This window comes from Bufo gargarizans, chromosome 9 (genome assembly GCF_014858855.1).
Source record: "Bufo gargarizans isolate SCDJY-AF-19 chromosome 9, ASM1485885v1, whole genome shotgun sequence".
NCBI classification, from domain to species: Eukaryota; Metazoa; Chordata; class Amphibia; order Anura; family Bufonidae; genus Bufo; species Bufo gargarizans.
In genome coordinates, this window is record NC_058088.1 from 76,310,217 (window position 1) to 76,333,175 (window position 22,959).

The 22,959-nt window shown below is 43.5% G+C and overlaps 1 protein-coding gene across 1 annotated transcript in view; it reads left to right on the top strand.

The window, feature by feature from the left end:
* Nucleotides 1-22,959, top strand: part of MTM1 (myotubularin 1) — a 76,906-nt gene that overhangs the window by 19,239 nt on the left and 34,708 nt on the right. Inside the window, exons 2-6 of the mRNA XM_044305888.1 lie at nt 1,668-1,737; nt 3,590-3,656; nt 6,263-6,357; nt 7,050-7,160; nt 11,214-11,315. Coding sequence (XP_044161823.1) covers nt 1,678-1,737; nt 3,590-3,656; nt 6,263-6,357; nt 7,050-7,160; nt 11,214-11,315 — 435 coding nt within the window. The 5' untranslated portion in view covers nt 1,668-1,677. The remainder of the gene's footprint in view (nt 1-1,667; nt 1,738-3,589; nt 3,657-6,262; nt 6,358-7,049; nt 7,161-11,213; nt 11,316-22,959) is intronic.

Consider the following 22,959-nt stretch of genomic DNA (forward strand, 5'->3'; position numbering starts at 1 on the left):
CTGTCCTCCCATTGGCTGGAGCGGCAGCAGCAGCACAGGGGGAGGAGACACTGCTCCTTCTCCCCTGTGCTGCTGCTGAGGGAACACGGAGAGCGCTGACAGCAGCGCGATCTGTGTTCCCCATACACTATCGGAATATCGGCAAAATAAATGCCGATACCGATAACGTTCAAAATCCTGAATATCGGCCGATAATATCGGTAAATCCGATAATCGGTCGATCCCTAGTTCACACCTCTGGTAGCCTGATCCAGCAGAGAACAGCCTTCTGGAGTTCACCTGGTCCGGCATCACCACATGGTTCCGATCACCTCCTGACCCCACAGACTATAATGGGATCCGACCACCTTTCGCCATGAGTGCCGTGTTTCAGCCGGACAAAAAAAATCTTTGCATGCAATGGCTTTTGTATTAGCTGAAATTAGGCACTAATGCTGGATTCAATTATAGTCTATGGGGTCTGACGGTAAGTGACAGTATGCGGCAATGCCGGATCAGATGACCACTCCTGTGAACCTACCTTAAGTGCTGCAGCAATGCTTACCAGTTTTTGAGGCCTTGAAGAAGAAAAAAAACTTAAAAAAAAAAACTGTATGCCTTGAAATTACAAACGTGGTCAGTGAAGTACCAGCAGACCTACATCCCACTTCAAGGCACTTAGGATGCAGTATTTTAGGTCGATTCTTTTCAGGATCCATGGATCCTGTTCAGATCACTTTTGGCCTCCACTTAGCATTATGTATGCCAGGAAAAGCTCCTGACGCACAGTCTGATGTCCATAGGGTTCCATTAACCTGTCAGAGGCCAAAAGATCTGTCAGGCTAATATGTCCATATTCTACAAAACAATAGTATAGAATGGCATAATGCACAAAACTATTCCATACAACAAAATGCAGTGTAGAAAAAAAAAAGTCTTATACCGCACGGAATACATTATTTTTACTATGGAAACCTATGGGCAATGTATCTCGCTGTAATTTGAAGACTTTTCAAGAGCTGCCTATACAGTGGCATATATCAGAAGCCTCCATCTGAGCTATACCTTGCGATTCCCCAGAGTACATGTCAAAATGAGTCCATTATCATGATGCTAAGAAAGCCTTCTTGGTTTCCGGGGTCCTTCCCATGGCAGGGCTCTTCCATTCATTCTAAATGGTCCTATTTATTAGTCCTCAGAGTCTCTGTTAGTGGTAAACTGGCTTCATTTTATGTATGTGTTTATGATTTTATATATTTGCCTGGTATGCTGACCAATACAAGTAGACCTGCACTTGGCTGTTGTAGATAGCTTAGATTCAAGTCATCAAACCAGGTTGTCCAGTCCTAAGCCAATAAATGTGGTAGACTTCAAGGAGACTTCAAGAAGGGATGAGGCAGCTGTGGGTGGACCAATCGGGAGGGGACATGCAGTGCCATCGGGTGTGCCTTCTCAGGATCCCTCACAGCTTCTCTACCGCTTGGTGCTGTGCAGCAGGAGCAGATAGAGCCAAACATGTCAGAAGAAAGGTATTTCTGCTTAGTAGTATTCACGGTTACCTGTCCAGTAGCACTCTGAGAGTTAACCAGTAAAGGCTGTCATGGGACAACCCCTTTAATAGGAACTGCTAGAGCGCTCTAGTCTGCTCTCCCATCCTCAGGTGTATATTTTCTTTTTTTACTTTGAAGGTTCATCATCATGGCCACGTTCTCTGTACCAAGGTTCAATTCCAACTCCTTGGAAAACTCCTCAAGAAGGGTAAGTTAATGTTTACAGCCAAACTTTTTAGTACACCAAGGACAAAGTAATCTTTAGTTACTAAACCTCCTGTGGTACAAGGGTCGGCTGCTGCAGTGCTCACAAGATCTCATACTGTTACATTGTGGAGGAGACGTTATCAGCTTTGATCTTAAATATAACATTTACCTGGTTACATCTGTAGAAGATTCCACTTAAGATATGTTTAAAGTGTACCAGAGTTAAAAAAATAAATGCATAATGGCTGTTCTTTTTTTGTACAGTCATAACAATGAAGGAACTAGTGCTTTTTGGGCTTCCCTAAAGTCCTTTAGCTGCACAGCTAGATGGATTTCTCTCAGGAGCAGGGGTGTCTCTCTTCTGTGGAATCTGCCAGCACTGTACTGCTGTGACATTCTTTCCCTTACTTCCCACTATGTTTGTTTTCAGCTCTGGAGCTTGCAAGAACAGATGAGAAGGGGGGAAATCGCACCTATAAAAATTTTGGGCCTCCCTTGAGCTTGTATATATCGGCTTACCTTTTTTCTACAGCGTAGGCAAACACAGCAGATGGCACTTTTTATAAAGTGGATTCCAAAAACAACGTATAGCTCATGGTATACTTTGTCTTTTAATGGAGTCAATACAGTGGCGTTGCCAGAGCTTCTGTTGTAGGTATAAATGTTTCCCATATATTCTCTGACGAGAAGAGGCCTAGTCTGCTTGGAGCCTAACATTTTTAGAGCAGCTCTATTGACTTTCAGCCGCAGTCTGGTATTTATGTATTTCATATGACTTTTGATCCATAGGGGCATTAGAAATATCATTAAAGGGGTTATCCATAATTTTTATTTTTTTTTATAACGAACATGTCCCCCTTTTATGTGGTTTACAACTATCACATTGATGATGATGACCATGTCCCTAGAAAGCTGACTGTTCAGTGCCCGAGGCTGCTTGACTGTGCAGGCGCAACCCGCGTACATTGAGATGTAGCTCGGCCCGTATCGCGTGCACAGTGTACGGCACATGATCCAGGTAGTGCTGGGAGACTAATTACACAGGGGAGTGCAGAGCTGGCCGGGTAGGGATATTGTCATCGTTACTAATGTTACAGTTGTAAGCGACATGAAGGGGAACACACTAGTTAGTTAAAAAAAATTAGAGATAAACCCTTTAAATTGAATGGTCCCATGAAATAAATGTGTATTTAATTAAAAATGCGTTGCCCATGGTGTATACAGCACCGATGCTGATCTATGTGTCTCCATGGTTACAGACTACAAACAAACCCTTTGTAGTCTGATCTTGCAATCTTTCTGTCTGATTAAACGATAAGCTTTGTGCTAAAGCGTTTTCTATGCCCAGAGGTTAGTGGTTACTATGCTGGGTGTATAAATGTGAGGCACATGAGTCACTGCTTGAAATACTCCTGTCCTTCCTTTAAAGAAGCATTCTGGGAAATGTGCATGGTCTGTAAAGTGCACCAGGTAAACAGTTGTGCCGTTAAGTTTGGTTTATCGCTGACCCACACTCGGACTCTCTGCATCCACCCCGTCTACTTTGTGTACCGGCGGTTATTCTCTCTATGGGAGAATCCCATTGAGCTTGTCATAGACATGCATAGAGAGATTGACTTCCTGTCCACACAGCAGACTCCATAGGATTCAGTCAGAATACTGCTGAAGTGGCATCATGGAGGACTGGAACAAAGCTGATAAATCAGCAGTAAAACACCCGGTAAAGTTTTACTGATACATTAAGCTTGTGTTCCTTTTAACAGGCTTAGTTAATAATTGATATAGCATGTGTGCTGGCTTCCTTTACCATAACACCAATGATTTACTGGTTGTTGTATTATTGCATTCTTCAGCCTTCTGACACCAACCAAGAAGACAACAGTGAAGTCCCACTACTACCTGGAGAAAGCCTTGTAACAGGTGAAGCTTCATATGTGCCTGCATGTATTATGTACACTAATCTGTCTGTCCAAGAGGAAAAGGGAGACAAAGGTCTTCCTGATGGTCCGCCTCAAGTGAAAATGGGCACTTCATAGTCACCTATACGTAGCTCTCTTCCTCAGCTAAAATCCAAACCTCTATATTGTCTTTAGTTTCAAACCTCTTTATAGCTTAGATATTGACTTAGGCCTCCTGGACATGAACGTGTGCGCCCCGTGGTCGTGCTGTGGCCCGCAAAATTTCTCAGTACGGCTTTGAGATTCTCTAGTATCTACTCTGTACTTTCACTCTCTTCAGTCAGGCATCTCTGACTTCCTAAACACTCATTATATCTCAATTATTTTCTACTGATAAGAATGTGGCTTAAGTAAGTGTTTATGACCTTTTAGTAATGTAGAGATAAGGTTTATCAGATGACCGGCACAAAGTGAAAGTAAGAGTATGATTCATACAATACCGTAAACCTTTGTGACAGAACAGTTGAATATTTTTAATAATGAGTAAAATGCAATCATAAAAAAAAAAATTGCCCCTGAAGGTACCTAGCCTTTAAAGGGTTTCTACCACCTCATTTTGACCTAATTAGCTCTCAGACACTAGCGATCTGCTAGTGTCTGATCTACCTAACAATGCTATTTTCAGACCTTTGTGTGGATCCATTTCGCTAAAAAAAAGGATTTTTTATTGATATGCTAATGAGCCTCTAGGTGCTATGGGGGCGTCTTTTCAGCACCTAGAGGCTCGGTCTACTCACACTGTATGCCGCCCTGCTCGTCCGTCAAGCCCGCCCATCTTCTCTAGAATGCCATCTTCCATCTCAGCCAGTGGACGAATTCTCGCGCCTGTGCCGTGTGCGTCTGTATTCGGCGCAGTGACTGTCTGAACCCTCCCTGTGCCGGCAACTCCACTGCGCCTGCTCCATCTGTTCCTCGGAGCACTCTGACGTAATCGGTGCAGTGGAGATGTCTGTGCAGGGAGCTGTCAGACATTGCCTGCGCCGAATACAGACGCGCAGGCGTGAGAATTCGTCCGCTGGCTGAGATGGAAGATGGCATTCTAGAGGAGATGGGCGGGCTTGACGGACGAGCGGGGCGGCATACAGTGTGAGTAGACCGAGCCTCTAGATGCTGAAAAGACGCCCCCATAGCACCTAGAGGCTCATTCGTTTTTTTGTGAAATGGATCCACACAAAGGTCTGAAAATAGCATGGTTAGGTAGATCAGACACTAGCAGATCGCTAGTGTCTGAGAGCTAATTAGGTCAAAATAAGGTGGTAGAAACCCTTTAAGGCCCCTTTTAATCATTTGAAAAATTGTGAAATAAAGCAAAAGTGATCAGTTATCAAGTAGTATAAAAGCACTGACCTATCGACCGTCAAGTGATAATCGTTTAGTTTGTCGTTCTTGCGATCCCTGATGTAGACACCTAAAGCTTCGCTCTTCATCCAGAATTCCACAAGTGTGAACAGGTATCAGCACAGACTATTCCACAAGGGGTGGAAATGCAACTGCCTGACAACGGATCTATTACACGATCGCACTTACACAATACTCTGCGCAGCTAAAGGGGTGTTGTCCAAAAGTTAACGACTCGTTTGCTGCTCGATCAAATCAGCGATCTGCTCGTGTAAAGCGGACTTTACTGTATGTCTGTCTGCTACTAGCAGCTGTGTTCGGAGAGTGATGATCTTTTCTGGTATCTTCATGCGCGGCTCTTGTCCATTGTTGCTCAGCAGCGTCCCAAACACAATAAAACCTCTGCTTACCAAAAAGCAGCAAAAATATTACTGGATAACTGCAATAGGAAGCGGGTTTTACTGGAGATCCCCTTTAAGATGCCAAGTTCTAACGTATAATTTATCTGTGCTTTTGTCGTTTTTTTTCTAGGTTTGCCTCTGAACACAATGGGCCTCATTCATAAAACCTAATGCAGACCTACTGGGGTGTGATTGCCCATAGACGCAAATCAGATCACTGCTTGCCTTCTTCAATTTTAGTCTAGGCACCTGGAGGGAGATTTATCAAATCCGGTGTAATGGAAAACTGGCTTAGTTGCCCATAGCAACCAATCTGATTCCATCTTCCATTTTCGAAGGAGCTCTGGAAAAATAGAATCTGATTGGCTGCCAATTTTCCATGACACCTCCCGGAGCACTTTGGCTTGCAGGACTCCCAGGTGGAGATCTCCAGCTGGCAAGGGTAACATATAATTACATACCAGCCATTCACATATATAGCCTGCGGGGGGCGCTGAGGCATACATTCCCTAATGGGGCATAAGAAAAGGAGGTGCTTTCATGGGGCAAAAACAGGGTGTACGTTTAATGTATTGGAAACATAGCTGAATAGATGCAGTAACTTCATCACAGATGCATTACACTTGGTTACTGTGCAAATGGTTTTCGTTTAGCAAAATGATTCCTATTAGTTAAATAAGGTTTTCAGGTAGTTTTGCATATTATCAGTTGGATGAAAGCTGCAAACTTTAAAAAAAAAAAAATGTTTTTATGTAAAAATATTTAGATTTCTATTTCAATATAAATTCGTTTCTGTTCTTATGTTTATGCTGTATGTTCTTTTTGGCAGATAAGGAAGTTATTTACAGGTGTCCATATAATGCTCCAGTTAAAGGAAGGCTGTATGTCACAAACTATAAACTGTACTTCAAAGGTGAGGAGACGGTAAGTTAAAGATGTGGGTCTCACATTAGGCTTCAGATAGAATATTGAATACAAGTGTCATAGAGGTGTCCTGGGGTATTGGGAGTTCCCTGTAATCTTTGTAACGCAGGTCTTGGTATACCAGTTACTTTTAGCCACAGAAGATTTTGTGACGGTGAGTGTGTATAAAATTACAAACTTTTTGTTAAAGTGTTCCCCCTCTCCATCCAGTTTTAAAGGGGGGTTTCCAGGACTTCTGTATTGATGAACTGTTTTAAGGATAGCGCCACGATCAGATCAGTGGGGGTCCAAATCCTAGCACCCTAATGGTCAGCTGCTAGCAGGCGTCGTGGTCACCAGAACTAACACAGTGGACGGAAGCACAGCTCTGTACATTGTGTAGTGACCGTGCCAGGTTAATGCAGCTCAGTACCATTGACTAGAATCAGTGATTTGCACCTCTGCTTCCTTTCATACACAGGTTTACATAAAGCAGGAATTCCCAGCCTGCGGCCCTCCAGGTGTTGCAAAACTAAAACTCCCAGCATGCCTGGACAGCCCACAGCAGGGCATGGTGGGAGTTGTAGTTTTACAACAGCTGGAGGGCAGCAGATTAAGCATCCCTGACATAAAGCAATGCTGCAATAGAAAAATAAGCCTGTGTTTAAAAAGGAATATTCATATTGATTGATTATTTATTTGATTTGATTTAGGATCAGTTAATTGTGTTTGAAGTTCCTCTTGGAGTTATCGCAAGAATTGAAAAGATGGGGAATGCCTCCAGTAGAGGAGAAAACGCTTATGGTCTTGATATAACCTGCAAAGTAAGTAGGACTTCAGTACGTCATGCTTATATGTTTGAGTTTTTATAATGGAAAAGAGGAAAATCTGTTCTTGTGGTGGGCTGTGGCAGTTCCCACATTTAAAGGCGATGCCTGTGATGAGACCACCCCTTTAATAGCCTGTATTTAATTCAGAGCTATAGCCACTCCCCTGCCCACCTTATGCTGATTCATATGGAAAATAACTGTAAATCAGCGGCAGGTGGGCGGGGAGAGTCAGGAGCTCATGAATATTCATGACTCATCATTATCAGCTGGAGCTTTTCAATACAAGATGTTGGCAGATTGACTGGGTCAATTAAAGAAAGTGACCCAGCATTTTGCTAAGAGAATCAGTCACTTATTGATGTTGCCCTTAGTTAGGACACCATAAAACTGGTGACAGGTTCCCTTTTAAGAAGAACCCTTTTGGTGTTCTCCCTTGTTGATGAGACTAATGCAATAATAGTGTGGAATAAAATAATATAATGTATGAAGTTAAATGAGACTGAAGTGGGTGTAGGCAGCTCAGTTACATGGAGCCCGATGTCCATGAATAATTACCAAAGTTTGAGTGGATAGGCTTTCTAGAGGGATTCATCCCTCTGAAAGTCTATCCACTCGACCATTGGGCTGAAGTGCGCCAGAGTTGTATAGGCAACCATGACATGCTTGGCACCTCATTCTCTGCTGAGCTCCGGCATTAGGGTGAGTGGGGTTGCCTGCTTTAATCTGGAGCAGCTAGAGATATGGTTCTGGTCTTGTTTGACAGTCTAAGTTTTAAAACAAGAATCGCAGCATTATCTCCTCTACATCTGGGGATGCAGCAGATTTTTTTTTTTTATTTATATATTTTTTATTTTACTTTTACAAGCATGATTTAAATTTAATTTATATTAATTATACTATCCGCCCTTAATGTTTTATTACTCAGGGAGCAAGGGGTGGCTCCATGGTGTTTGTATTTGTGTATATTTCTGTGCATGTTTTTATAACTGTGGTATAATGCCTGATGAAGGGACTTTCCACTTCATTAAAGCACCATAGAAAGTTGACTAAGTAGAATATGTATGTGAATATGTATAACTCGGATAACCCCTTTAAGGGTTAAATTCAAATGAGTGTAAGTAGTCTGTGCCCGTGGTGCGGACCGCAAATTGCGGTGCAAAGGGAAGGACCAGAAATCCCACATAAGCGCTTCCGAACTGTGCCTCCATTCCGCTAAAGATAGAGTATGTCCTATCTGTTTCCATATCTTGCGGATCACGGACCCATTCAATTCAATGGGTCATGGGCCGCAATACAGGCACAGAGCCCTTAAAGGGAACCTGTCACCATGTTCTGACCTATAAAACCAAATGTACCTTAATGCTTGTTTACCCTGATAATTGATCCATAATCTTCTCAGGACTACCCTGTCCTATTTTATCGCCCTCTAATTCTTTCCCACTTTTTATGCTAATCAACAGAAAAGAGTCATATTGTACATGCTTGACCAGAGAAGAGTCATATTTTCTCAGAGTTAAGCGCCTCAGCTCCGCCTAAGAAAGGGAGATAAAATAGTTCCCAGCGTTCGATCCATAATCTTCTCAGGACTAACCTGTTCTCAGGGTAAACAAGCATTATTAGGTTTTATGTCAGAACATTGTGACAGGTTCCCTTTAAGGTCGTCTAAATGTGTCCTAAATATGTTTCCCTATAATTGTGGTCGTATTAAGATTCCGTTTACAGAAGTGCCATTATATTTTCATCTAATCCTGCAGCCGGAGGTAGTTCGCCCTGAAACAACCAGTTTGTCGCTTCTGTTCTTCAGCACTGGGCATGGCTTGGCACGACTGAGACCTTGGCCATCTCTGATGTTTCCTGCCATATTAATCATAGTCCTGCAAATAAGCAGTAGAAAAACCTGGTCAACAAGCTACAATTAAAGGGGTGGGCCAGTTTGCAATGCAGTTGATCAAAATGCCATTTACAGTCATGTATGCTCCATAAAAGCATTCCTGACTGTATACAGTCTCCCTGTCTTCCTCTGTGTTCATGGACTGCAACATGGCGGTGCCCGCTTCCGCTAACTGCTCCTTTACCTTCTATACTGCACAGATGCTGAACGGTAAATGGACATGTCTGGCTGCAGAATCGCCTGTATCTGCTCATGCACCACTCAGCACCTGAACAGCATAGAGGATACTCAGGAGCAGCCAGAGGAAGCGGCCGCTGCCATCCTGCATCCCATGGGTACAGGACACATTTTTGAGTTTTTGTTATGTTACAGTGAAAGTGGTAAAGGCCAGAGAGTTCCCATTGTAATAATTCATCAGGAGGTTTTCTCTCCCCCTTGCTGATAACTTAGTAGCTGAATATTCTCAGGCTGCGGTTTGGTTATGAGTGATACTGCTGGATCTGTACAGTCTGCATGTAGTTCTCCATATGGCGTCCAGAACACACATTTCAGTTGTAAATCTAGATTAATAGGACGCTCCAATATATAAAACTTGACTTTTGTTGAAAGTACGTGGTACAAAGCAAAAATCCTCAATATATAGCAATTAAAGGGGTTGTCCAGGATTCCAGTGCCTTGAAAAATTGTATTCCACTTGATCTATTCCACATTGTTTCACATTACTGCATTACTTTCAACGTACCACTTTTTTTGCGGAACGGAATTGCGGACCCATTCATTTCTAAGGGGCCACACGATTGTGCTGCCCAGATATGGAATTGCGGACCCGCACTTCCGGGTCCGCAATTCCGCTCCCGAAAAATATAGAACATGTCCTATTCTTGTCCACGATTGCAGACAAGAATAGGCATATTCTATTAGTGCCGGCGATGTGCGGACCGCAAAATGTGGATCGTACATTGCCGGTTTCCGTGTTTTGTGGAGCCGCAAAACTCGCTACGGACGTGTGAATGGAGGCTAAGACGCACCTGCCCATAAGATGCACTTCAGCTATGACCCCCAATCCTCATCAGACCTTCTCATTGCCTGAGCTAAGGTCTGATTAGTATTCACCCATAAGACGCACTAACATTTTTCCCCAGTTTAGGGGGGGAAAAAGTGTGTCTGGTAGGGCGGACAATACGGTAAATGTATTTAATTGGATTTTATGTGATCGACCAACACAAAGTAGAAAGTATGTGTGAAGTGAAAAGAAAATGATGCATTGTTTTCAAAATGTTTAATAAATAAATAAAAAATCTGAAAAGTGTGGCATGCATTTGTGTGGACACACAGGTGGACTCTATTTACTAATTAGGCGACTTCTGAAGGCAATTGGTTACCCTGGATTTTATTTAGGAAGCTGAATACAAATGCATGCCACACTATTCAGATTTTTATTTGTTAAAAACTTTAGAAAACCATGTATCATTTTCTTTTCACTTCACACATACTTGCTACTTTTGTGTTGGTCTATCACATAAAATCCCAATAAAATACATAAAAGTTTGTGTATGAATACTTTTTCAATGCACTGTACATAAAACATGGCTGCTTTCTTCCAAAAACAGCACCACACCTGTCCATCGATACTGCAGCTTGGATCCTTTGGAGTCAATGGGATGGAGCTGCATTACCAAGCACAACCTGTGGACAGGTGTGGTGCTGTTTTGTGGAAGAAATGTTTTTAACTCCTCTTGGACAACCCCTTCAGATCTACAGCATAAATTGACATGCTGCAGATTTCATATCGGCACTGCAGGTCAGTGTACACCGTGGATGAGATTTCTTAAGATCTCGTCTGCTTTGCTTGTATTGTGCAACACTGCAGATTACTGCAGCATTTCACATCTGGATGTACGCTCCTTGTACTACTGCTACAGCAGAAGATAAGCTGACCAGCAGAGGACTGATGGTTTATAATCTATACTAATGTTCAGAAGGTTTCTAACCTCTGGCCGCTGGTTGACTCCCGTATAAAAGTTTCAGTACTTTTGTTTTAATCATCACCTGTTTCTGATCATTTCTTAAAAGGAAAGCACACGCCTTTTACATAAGCTGCAAATCATTTCAGTGAGATGGATACAATGATTCATTTTTATTCTTTTCCAATTTAGGACATGAGAAACCTGCATTTTGCTCTGAAACAGGAAAAACACAGCAGAAGACAGATATTTGAAGAGCTAACAAAACATGCTTTTCCCCTCTCACACAGTTTGGTAAGTAGCCATGAATGCTATCATTTAGAATTGCATTTCCCTTAGTAGTCATGAAGGCTGATCAGTCTATTTCGGTCATCCTTGCTGGATTCAGCCACAAACATAGATTGTCACAGCGCTGGAGTAGTAAATCGCTGAAAGTGGGTTGTTAAAGAGTCATGGTCATTTCATTCTTTTTCCCATAAATGAATAGTACAGAGTAATATAAGAAACTTTGTGATATATTTTATCAGAGAAAGATGCTTCCTCCTCCTTACTGACTCTCAATTTACTGCTCAGATCTGTCTTCAGTAAAGACAGACTGCCTGCTCACTGTTATATATGTGCCATCCACAACCCCCCCCCCCCCCAGCCCACAACTTCCCCATAAGTCATCCACAGATTCCACCCCCCACCCCCCACCGCTCCAGTATACAAATATAAAATGTCTTATTCAATTAAGTGATTAAACATGCCCCCTCACGCCTAATATTACCGTACATCCTACCAGATACTGTACAATGCAGGCAAGCCGGACGGCCGGCGCATCACTCGTCTGCGCCCACTGCTTCATTCATAAAGTAGGCGGCGCAGGCACGTGACATCAGGGAGTTACGCTGCCTCACGGCCTTCCTGCATTCGACAGAAGCGTTTAGGATGTACAGTAATATTAGGAGTGGGGGGGGGGGGGGGCGCTCATGTGTAATCACTTTAAATTGAATAAGACATTTTATATTTGTATAGTGCAGCCCTGGAGCGGCGGGGCTATAGTACAGTGACTGCACCGCCCCGCTGCAATTGCAGGCCCCCAGCTCCTCCTCCCAGTCCCTCCCCGCTCGATGTAAAAATGTCAGCATTCGCCCCATAAGATGCAGGAACATTTCTTCTCTCCCCCCCCCCCCCCCCCCCACATTTTGCGTCTTATGGAGCGAAAAATACGGTACTCCCTAACTTTACTGCTGAATTGACATCTATAATCGGTTCTGCTGTATTGTGCTCCATTGATGCTTCATTCTTCTGAAGGCTGTTATGCCATTTTCGTGGTGTTAAATCGTTGCATGTTTTGCGGCAGACATGACAGTTTGTCCAAAGTTTTGTGACTTTAGGATGAGAAATCTGGCGCATGTTTTTGACTGTCTATTCTATCTTTACCCCATTTATTTTTTTAGCTTAGTGAATATCAGAGTTACCAAAATTTGTTCCCATTTTTTGCATAAGCCACATTTTTTTTGTTGAACAAGTTGTTAAAAAGTGTCCAAAAATGTATTTTTGTGTAAATTGGACAAAATTCAGGGACATTTCTAGTAGTAAATCTGCCCCTCTTTTTGTATGTCTCAAGAATACTTTTGGTTTGAACAGCTCATCAGAACGTAGTAGGGCTTTAGTAGTCAGACACTTATTGTCCTCTGAAGTGTGACAGTCATTGTCACCCCCCCAGCTAAATTAAAGAGCATCTCATGGTTGTAGGAAGTAATGTGTGCTTGAGTTGAATAGGCTGTTATAGATGGGAAAAGCCACTCAAGGCTTCTAATCCTTAATCCTCCTGAGAGAGTCCTGCGGAGTGACCGCACTGTAATGTACAGTATACACCACAGTGTACTAATACACCTCATGAAAAGTTTCTGTCCAGTGGATTCCTGGCAGTTTATGCCAGAACAGCCTACCAGAAAGCTGTGGCGGCAGTGTGATACAGATCTAAGGCCTCAAGCACGACGATCCGCATTTTGTTTCTGGATCACACACAGACCCATGGATGTCATCCGCCAATTATACAACATGTCCTATTCTTGTACGCTTTGCGGAAAAGATTAGGCATTTGGACAATGAGGCCCTCAGAAAGTGCAGGGTGTGCACAGCAGGTGTCTGCATTTTATGGGTACTCGGAGTTCACAACCTGCAAAACAGTCCTTTAGCATGAGGCCTAATGAAACACTATACAATTTTCTAATGTTTCAGTATCCGTTCTTCATTTTGGTAAGATCTCTGCTTGCAGTCAATCAGTGGTGACCTTTAATTGTTTACATCGTTTGAATAAAAGCTGTTCTTGGTCACTGATGATCACACAGAGCTCAGAGTTGTGTCTCGTAAGGAGCTGAACATTTGCCTCCTCTACAAGGAATGATATAGTTTAAGCTAAGCGTAAATGTATTGTTCATGGGTATCATTGAAGTGACCAGGTAAGTGTCACTAATCTCAGGGTGGACCTAGCTTGTCTCATAATAACCCGTGTTACATACCTGCAGTGCTATAAATACAGCAGTCTCCAGTGTCACCATCCATAATTCAGAGACTGGTACCCATTAAGAAAACCTGTTGAAAATGGGATATATGAATAATGTATTTCTTGCCAGTGTGACCACATATGTATTATTAGTGCTGGTAAAAACCATCATAGATCCAGTATCGCACAAGCCAAAAATACACTGTAACCTCACGAGTGGAAAGTTTATTGAAGAAATTAGGTCAGAAAGGAGAAATGACATACAGTATATGTTTTACATGATCTCTTCACCTAATAGATAAGGCTATGTTCACATCTGTCGAGGCTTCGTTTGGTGCAGTCAGGACTGATCTGGCACTAAGTGGTGGTTTCTGTAATAAACGTAAACCATAAGGCAGATGTGAACAGAGAACCTAAGTGATATACAGCCCCAGTATTGATAGTTTGTACACTCACAACTAGTCAGATCACTGTAAGTAATGGTACACAGAACTGTGGTAAGTTACACATAATATTTATGGATGGATTGATGACTTAAGGGCAGATGTCACGGTAGGGTAATGGTAGAACCCTGAACTCTTCCACACCACTGTCCCTACCTGATTGCACTATTTGTCCTAAGCGACGGCCCGCAACTGGACGGCAGTCCCTTTCGTGACTAGGTGGTGGGACCTATGAGGGAAAATAATAAACGTAATGACGGGCGAACTTGATCAGATTTCAGAAGCAAAGTCAAAATCAGGTCAGAGTCTAAACCAGAGAGATGCATCAGAACTAAGACGAGATACAAAACACACAATCGAATACCAGTCTGGGTCAGAGCCTGGATATCACATCATACAATAAAGGGCAAACAAGCAGAAGCAAGGTCCGGGACAGTCCAAAGGTCAGAATACCAGAGATCCAAACAGAAGTATAATGCACGCTAAAGGGGCTTAGGCTTGTTTCACATTTGCGTTAAAAACATATCTGGCATGCTGTTCCGGCTGGGAACAGCATGTCGGATCAGTCCTTGCCGGGCGCTGCTGGCATTTTGTCTGGCCACATTCAGCTGCAACCAGGCAAATATGCCGAGGAATGGCTGGACGAAAACTGCTGCGCCTAGCAAGAACGGATCTGACAGGCTGGTACCTGCCGCATGTGTTTCACTTAAGTGAGAAACGAGCTTTAGCAAACCAATCACAGGCACCTGCTGCCAGCAGCTGCCTGTTTAAATTACTCTCCTCAGGAGGCATGTGACGCCAGCACACAGCCTGATTGGTCCTTGAGCTCTGCCTTCTCTCCACTATTTACCTTCGCCGTCAACATCGCAGTGGTGAGCCGGTGTAATTACAGCTCCTCCGTCTTATGCACTTCAATGGGAAGGAACAGTTACATTCCGTCTGCTACTTCCCATTGAAGTGCATGGGACGGAGGAGCTGTAATTACACCTGCTCACCACTGCAATGTCAACCGCGAAGATGAATAGTAGAGAAAAGGCAGAGCTCAAGGACCAATCAGGCTGTGTGCTGGCGCCACGTGCCTCCTTATTTAAACAGGCAGCTGGTAAATAGTGAAGAGAACATAACTCTGCATTCTCTTCACACAACTAACTGGCGGGCCCCCTCGTAGCTGATATTGATGACTTATCCTGCTGTGCATATCTGTCTGCTGCTCCATCCAGATGGGGAACACAGGCTCCAGTTCTAGTATTCAGCGGGGGCCCCACTGGTCAGATCCCTGTTGATCAGACACTGATACCCGATCCTGTTTATAGGGGATACGTTGTTGTAATGGGACAACCCTTTTAATAGTTTGTAGGGCAACCAAAATATAATTGGAAAGGCCCGCTATTAGAATATACATGGGGTGTCGGGAGGTGATGTTCTGATTGGCCTCCATATATGCCAGCGCCAGTCAGGAACATCTCTGCAGATTTCTTCAGTTCCGCAGGTCTGAACCCTCTTTGCTTTTCTTATATGCTTGGCATTTCCCTCCCTGTGACACCACATACCTGTATAAACTGACACAACTGCAGTAGCTAAAGGCAGTGTGTGATCTGTCCTTCTCCGTAGCTGCCTGGGCCTTCCTCGTTGATCCTTCAGGGTTTTGGAGAATTGCTGAGATGTAACAAATTATGTAAATGTTGCATTGTTCATTATGTGGATGAGCCTTGTGATGCTCGTGGTCTCCATCCAGTGAGGTGCACGTTATTGTGAGTTATGTTTCCTTATTAAGCTTCCGTATGTAGCTAATGTTTTCGTAATTAACCCGCTTATGAAGACTTGGCGTCCCAGAAGATAGACGTAATTTTGATTGACAGCGTTTTAGTAGCTTGTGGTGCTGGACCCGAGTGAGATTGTAATGCTAAACGATGTGATCTAAGGAGAACTTCACCTCCTCCACCGCTGCTGACCTTGCAGTAATACAATTCCTTTGTTAATTTAGGTTGATTTGCATACAAAGAAAATACTTCTCCATTTATTATTTTTTTTCCCATTTGCAAATATGGTTATATATTGTGAAATGAGGTGGTGCCCCAGACATAGCAGGCGTTAAAGGGGTTATCTGGCCTTTTAAAATTGATGGTCTATCTTAAATTCCCTGTTAGACTGGATGATTTGTGAGACCTCTATGGGGAAGGAGCGATCATGGTAATGCTTGTATAATCGCCCTCCCGATTAGCTGATGTGCGTCTTTCATTCAGAAGAATAGATGCCCGACTATTGGCAGCACATCTCCCAGTGTAATCCTTATTAGAACTGAACGCGGGGCAGCAACCATTCCTCCCCACTTTGCATCGGCCTCGGTAATGGCGCCAATCGAATCAAATGTTTTTCGGCACTCGTCCCACCCAGACATTGGGCTGTATAACAGGGTCTTGTTTACAGGCAGATTATCTGGCTAATTATTGGGACAAATGCTTGTTCCTGATAATTGCCAGATGCAGATGTGCCACCAATCGCTCAATGAATGAGTAAACTGTTGCTCAGTCGGGTAAAAGTGGTGTTGATGCAGCGCCCCAAATCACAGTTTCTGAGCAGTCCTGTTTGAACATCGATCTGTTGCCCGGATTGATGAATCTGTATGGAGATGAGCGATCGCAGTAGTGATCGTTCGTCCCCATACAGAGGAGGTAATTGCTGATTGATCCATGTATATGTAGCAGTTACCTCCACTCACGATTCCACACTTACTGGAAATGTTTGGTTTGTTCCCAATGATTGCCATTGTCAGTGGGCCTGTGTAAACGGGGCTTTAGGATAGGCCATCAATATTAGATTTGGTGGGTGGGGGGTTATCAGCACCTCCGCCCATCAGCTGTTTGAAGGAGCTTAGTGGTTAGGAGCCTCTTCATTGATTACTTAGGTCTGGAGATTGGGGACATTATTTTTTTTTAAGACCAGTGCTTTCTATGTCGGTCTGAATCTGTGGTCTGCTGGCATTAGATGTTCCACGGTTAAGAGGTGCTCGCCTCCAAATAATAGCCAGTTAGTGCACCATAAGGCTTCATTCACACGTCCGAAATTCTGTTCCGCATTATGCGGAACGGAATTGCGGACCCATTCATTTCTATGAGGCCGCACTATGTGCTACCCGGATCCGCACTTCCGGGTACGCAATTCCGTTCCCGAAAAAAAAAATGTCCTAAGATTAGGCATTTTCTATTACGTGCCGGCAATGTGCGGTCCGCAAAATGTGGAACGCACATTGCCGGTGTCTGAGTTTTGCGGATCCGTGGATGTGTGAATTGAGCCCAACAGGGGGCTGAAATTTCGCTGGTCGCAACGGGTCCTGCTCATTTGAGTGGGAGGCAGATCTGATTGCGGCGCGGTGGCTTAGAGCTGTGGCCACACTGAGAAGGAAAATGTCCATTCTCAGTGCAGCCGAGGCTTTAAGCCACTGCTCTGCAAATCTCAGATCTGACTCCTATTCACATGAAGGGAGGTAGAAACCACGTGGCTGCAGGCAGGATTCCGCCAAAATTTCAGGGTGGCGGTCTGCCCCATAATTCCACTGTAAAAACCCACCATTGAAGGCCCCCTAATGCTGGGTTCACATTGCATTTCAGCTCTTTGTAGAGCTTTCTGTCTGGGTTATATGTCTGAATGTGTAAACCGCATTCAAGCGTGTTCTGTGACAGATACATTAAGGTGAACATTCCCATCGTGGACATGTTTTGAATACCGTTTTTGAGTATTCAGACGTACACCTAATAGGAAGCCCTGCGGAGGGCTAAAACGGTGTCAACCCAGCCTGAGTTTTGTCAGGGTAAGAATCTGACACTGGATTCACAATCAGCGGGCGGCGCTGCCTAAATCCATCAGCCGGCCAAACTGGTGACGGAATGGCGCTGGCTGAATGTGGTGCAGGAGTGTATGCGATCAGCGACTGTAGTAACAGAAAAATAAGCTGTGTCTTGTAAATGAATTGCATAACTAACTGCTCCCCAATATCGTCTTTACGGTAGGGCTGATCCTGCAGGAAATGCACATCGAATATAACTGATCAGTCTCTGTTCTCTCAGTGCAACAGGATTGTATTTTAAAGGGAATCTGCCACCAAGTTTCTCCTATCCTTCTATAGCGTTGTCTTTTTTTTTTTTTTTTTTTTTTCTTTCTATTTTATTTCTTAGATTTGTTTTCTTAAAACCATACTTTGTTAGGTGCCGGACAAACTCAGACAGGAGACCCCTCAATGATGTGCGCACTCTCTGGAGTCCACTGATTGACAGCTTTGTGATTTCCTCATGTTTTCCGGTTTGCATCATCCATTCTTAAAAATAATTACAAAATGATGCCTTTCATAAGTGATGTATTACTTTTACCTTTATGGCTCCTATCTTCTGTTCTGAGCTGTGGTCACATGACTGTGTCCATGCAGCTCTTTATTATTTTCTGTGATGTTATGGGCGGAGCCGTGATAGGGGAGTGTCTATGTAACCAGCTGGTGGGAGGAGCTATAAACTAGCTGGGTATTGGGGGAGTGTCTATGAAACTAGCTGAGGAAGGAGGAGCTATAATCGAGTAGAATCATAGGGGAGTGTATGTAAATAGCTGCGGTAGGAGGAGCTATAAGCTAGCTGGGCGGTGCTAGGGGCGGTGCTGGAGCGATGCAGAGGAGTGAATCATGGGTTTAGTTGGATACAGGAACAGGAAGTTCTACGTACAGGATGGAAAGAAAGCAGAGTGATGTGTTACATGGTGAAAACGGGTCAGGAGAGGACAAACTGAAATAATGCATGGGGAAGATGTACATGAGGTGAGAAACTACATGAACATATCTACATGCCATAGTAATGCCAGCGAACCCCTTTAAAGGGTCACTTGTCATGAAACGTGCCCCTTTACCCTCATTAGCTATAAGTGCCCTGTAATCCTGATACTGAGTTGTCGCGCCCAGTGTCTTGCCATGTGGCGCGCTGATTGTCTGTGCTCCCTGGGAGGCCTTTGTTGTGTTATGCTCGGAGTTTGATCAGTGGCACGGTGAGCCCCTCACATAAAATCAAGTTGCATAACCGCATTCCACTGTCCTATTATAACTTGTGTGTGTTGGCTGCATTTTGCCATGAAGCTGTACTCTCCGTATATCGGTTATGTGTCCAGGGCTAAATAAACATTTCTTCCTCCTCCAGCAGGTTTGTCCTGATGAACTGTGCTGAATTTTGATGTGTATAACCTTGTCCTGCTTCTTCCCAGTTGACCAAGACAAATGGCTTTTCTGTTTCCGTTCAGCCGGCTCTTCCATTATACCCTGACCGCTATTTTCACAGTTCACTTTCTGGAAATCTTCGCACGTGTAGTTCTGAAGTCAGATTGTAAGCAAGTCATCCGGCCTGAGCTATAATGTGTCCGTCCTTGGGAGCGTATGGATTGTGTCGTGTATTTTTTTTTATTTTTTTTTTCGCATTCAGTAGTTTGTGATGGGCTCAATTTAGCGTTAAAATATGAACCTAGAAATATATATTTTGAAGAGGTAGTACCAGCTTAAGAAGTGGCAGCACATGTGGGGAGTGGTGAGTGTACCGCTGGCTGTACTCGCCGTTTCCTGGTCTTCTTCTGGACGCTGTGCGGCAGTGTATCCTGCCTGCATATAGCTTACGTGCAGTATGACATGATGCTGTGCGTCATCAGGTCACAGTGCAGCGTGGGGTCCGAAAAAATACCAGAGAGCGGTGAGAGCAGCCAGAGGTAAGTTCATTTATTTTATGTCTGATCTGAGGTCTGATAAAGCTTGGGGGTGTATCTGACGGAGGGTCTAATCAAGCTTGGGGGTGTGTCGGGGGGGGGGGGGGGGGGGGTCTGATCTGAGGTCTGCTGAAATTTATTTTTTATTTTTTATTTTTTTCTTCCTTTCTGATTTTCCTCTGAAATCTAGGTGCATCTTTTTCTTTCCCGTTAGCAAACCCATATTGTACAGATTCTCCCTCCTTCCCTTGTAAAACTAATAATAAAAAATACTTCAGGCTCCCATGATCAGTTTTATCTACATTTTACAGCAGCATTTCGGGCATACTACTATTCTAGCAGAAATTATGAAATTCCAGAGACCCACCATTTAAAGGGGGCTTGTCCAGGATGTTAATGTTGATTGCCTCATCCTAAGGATGGGTAATCAATATCTGATCGTGGGGGCTAGCACCTCAGCCAATCAACAGTATACTGGTCTTCTGAGCTGAGAGTCCACAGGAGGGGAAGTAGTGGGAAACGGGTAAGTAACCGTCCCTTTACAGGTCGGGTAAAGTTGAGGGGTTTGCCAAAAAAAAAACATTCTTGCACAACCCCTTTAAAATAAACCTGTCACATGGAACGTGGCATGTTAGAGAGCTGGAGGAGAACTTGTAATTTATTGATCTAAATCTCTGCTCCGTCTGTCCTTGGGAGTCCAGTGGGCGTCAGGTCAGTCACTGACTAGGACCACACACTCGAAGCCTAAGCATTGAATGAGCAGAAGTGATTTAGATCAGGGATGCGCAACTTGTGGCCCTCCAGCTTTTGCAAAACTACAACTTCCATCATGCCTGGACAGCCTACAGCTATCAGGGCATGCTGGGAGTTGTAGTCTTCCAACAGTTGAAGGGCCGCAGGTTGGGCATCCCTGATTTAGATCAATGAATTTCTCACAGACTATGCACCAATCTGCTCATCTTCTCCTGCTCGATAACATGGTGCCCACAGGTTGCACAGTATTTCCATGACGGGTTCCCTTTAGCAATGACATGTTTTTACAGTGCTTATTGTCACTTGAGTGTCACCGTTCTGCTTTTACCAGATTATTCTATTACTGTTTTATCAGTGTTCAGTGGCGGCTGCAAGTCTTTGTCAGTGTATATATGATTTACATGGGGAAACAGGAAGCGGTGCAGAGGGTTTCCTTCCACCCTCACAAAGTGCTTTAGTCATACTTGTCCTTATATTAACAGACTAGTTTTACATGTCAGACTGCTTACTTTCTGCTGGAAAGGCCTGATGATGCAAAACCCCAGCGTAATGTACTGTATTTAACAGCCATCAATCATCAGTGTTGTGTAAGCTAATGTAATTACTCCCTCCTTTGATAATACCTGCGCTGGAAGAAACTTGCTGCTGAAATGGTTAATTAGAGAGGATGTAGAGATGCGTTTCAGTGCAGAGGATTTTCAGTGTAGTGCTCATTTATTTTCTGGGGGGAAAAAAATATCTTAATTCCACCAGTCTATGAAGGTTGTTTTACTGGTACTGTTATGTATCTGATCATTGTGTGAATCAATGAGTTGCGCTACTTACCATTATGCCGTCTTAAAGGGGTTGTCTCATCACAGACCTTGGTGGCTCTGATGTCTGATCATTTGGGTTCTGCCTGCTGTAACCCTCGTCAGTGACTACTACATTGTGCCAGCTGTACTGTGTACTAGGAAAATGCTAAAGGGTTGTCCGCTTTTACTATTTATGGTCTATCCTTAAGGTAGGTCATCAATATCAGATCAGCGGGGTCCAACTCTTTCAGCACAGATTCCAACCCTTTATAAGTGATGTTCTAGCCTCAGGATAGGCCATCACTATCTGGTTGGAGGGATCGGACACCCCGCACCCCCACCTTTCAGCTTTTGTAGTAGCTCTGTTATTGGAACTACGTAGATCTGTCCGTTGTGCATTGGACAGATCTGGTTACTGCAGCATTGCCCCCATTGAAGTGAATGGGAGCAATGCTGCAGTAACTAGTTCCGTTCACCGCACAATAGACAGAGCTACGTAGTTCCATGCAGAATAGCTGACCAGCGGGAGTGCCTGATGTTGAACACCCTTTCCCCCCTGGTCAGATAGTGATGAGGGTAGGTCATCACTTGTAAAGAGTTAAACAACCCCTGTATCTGTATAATATGAACTCTCGCAATTCGGCAGAAAAATTTTTAAGGGGTTGTCCAGGGATGCAAAACATGACTGCTTTCCTCCAAAATGCTGTGCCATACCGGTTCATGGGTTTTGTCTGGTATTTTAGCTTGGCTTAAAGTAAATGAGGCTGAGCTGCAATACCGAATACAACCTAGGGACAGGTATAGCGATGCTTTTAGAGAACAGCCATGTTTTTTTAATTTTGTTTAACCCCTTCTGTATTCATCTATACATTTAAAGGGTCACATCAGACTTTGCATATATCAGTGTTGTAGCTGAAAATAATTAAGTTCTGCCCATAGAAATCTATTAGGAGTGAGCTGCTACAGGGAGAAATAGGCATTTTTCTCTTGAGATATATTACAAAGTTTCTTATATTCATCTGTACTATTGATTTATGTAAACTTTGTTGAAAGTGCAGTGACTATTTTAACGCATAGAAATCAAAGCTACACAACGTCCTATCTAACATTAAAAGAGATTTCCGCAATATTTTTACGGATGACCTATCCTAGGCCATGTAACCAATGAACATGACACAACGTGATAATGCAAGCGCTGGTTCCTTCTCAGATGTTTTGCAGGGGTCCCAGTTGTCGGACCCCCACCAATCAGATACTGATCACCTATCCAGAGTGGAAGTGAAAATAAAATGTGGATCAGTTAGTGTAAAAAAGGCACAAGTGTTTTTTTGCAGAGGACTAACCATGGTACCTTACTTAACCCGGTATGATACATGGTGGGGCTGAACCCTTTGAATCTTCCATGTCAGACCTTGTAGGTCAAGATGTAGACTATTGTAACTGTTCCAAAGAAGATATTGGGGGTTAGTCATGGCAAGCTGTATCTGAGATTTCACTGCTGACTGTGAGCGTCATATGTGTTTAACCTTTTAATTTGTAAAGCGCTGCAGAATATGATGGCGCTATATAAATAAATGTTGATGATGATGATATTATTAACCCTTCCTGTTCCTTGTGTCATGGCATTTATTGCCCTGCTCAGATCCTGCCTTTTGTAACTTAACCTCGATTTAAATGTGTTAAGTGATGGAGCGGTAAGAAATTGCTAGGCGCTTGTAAGTAAAGGAGAT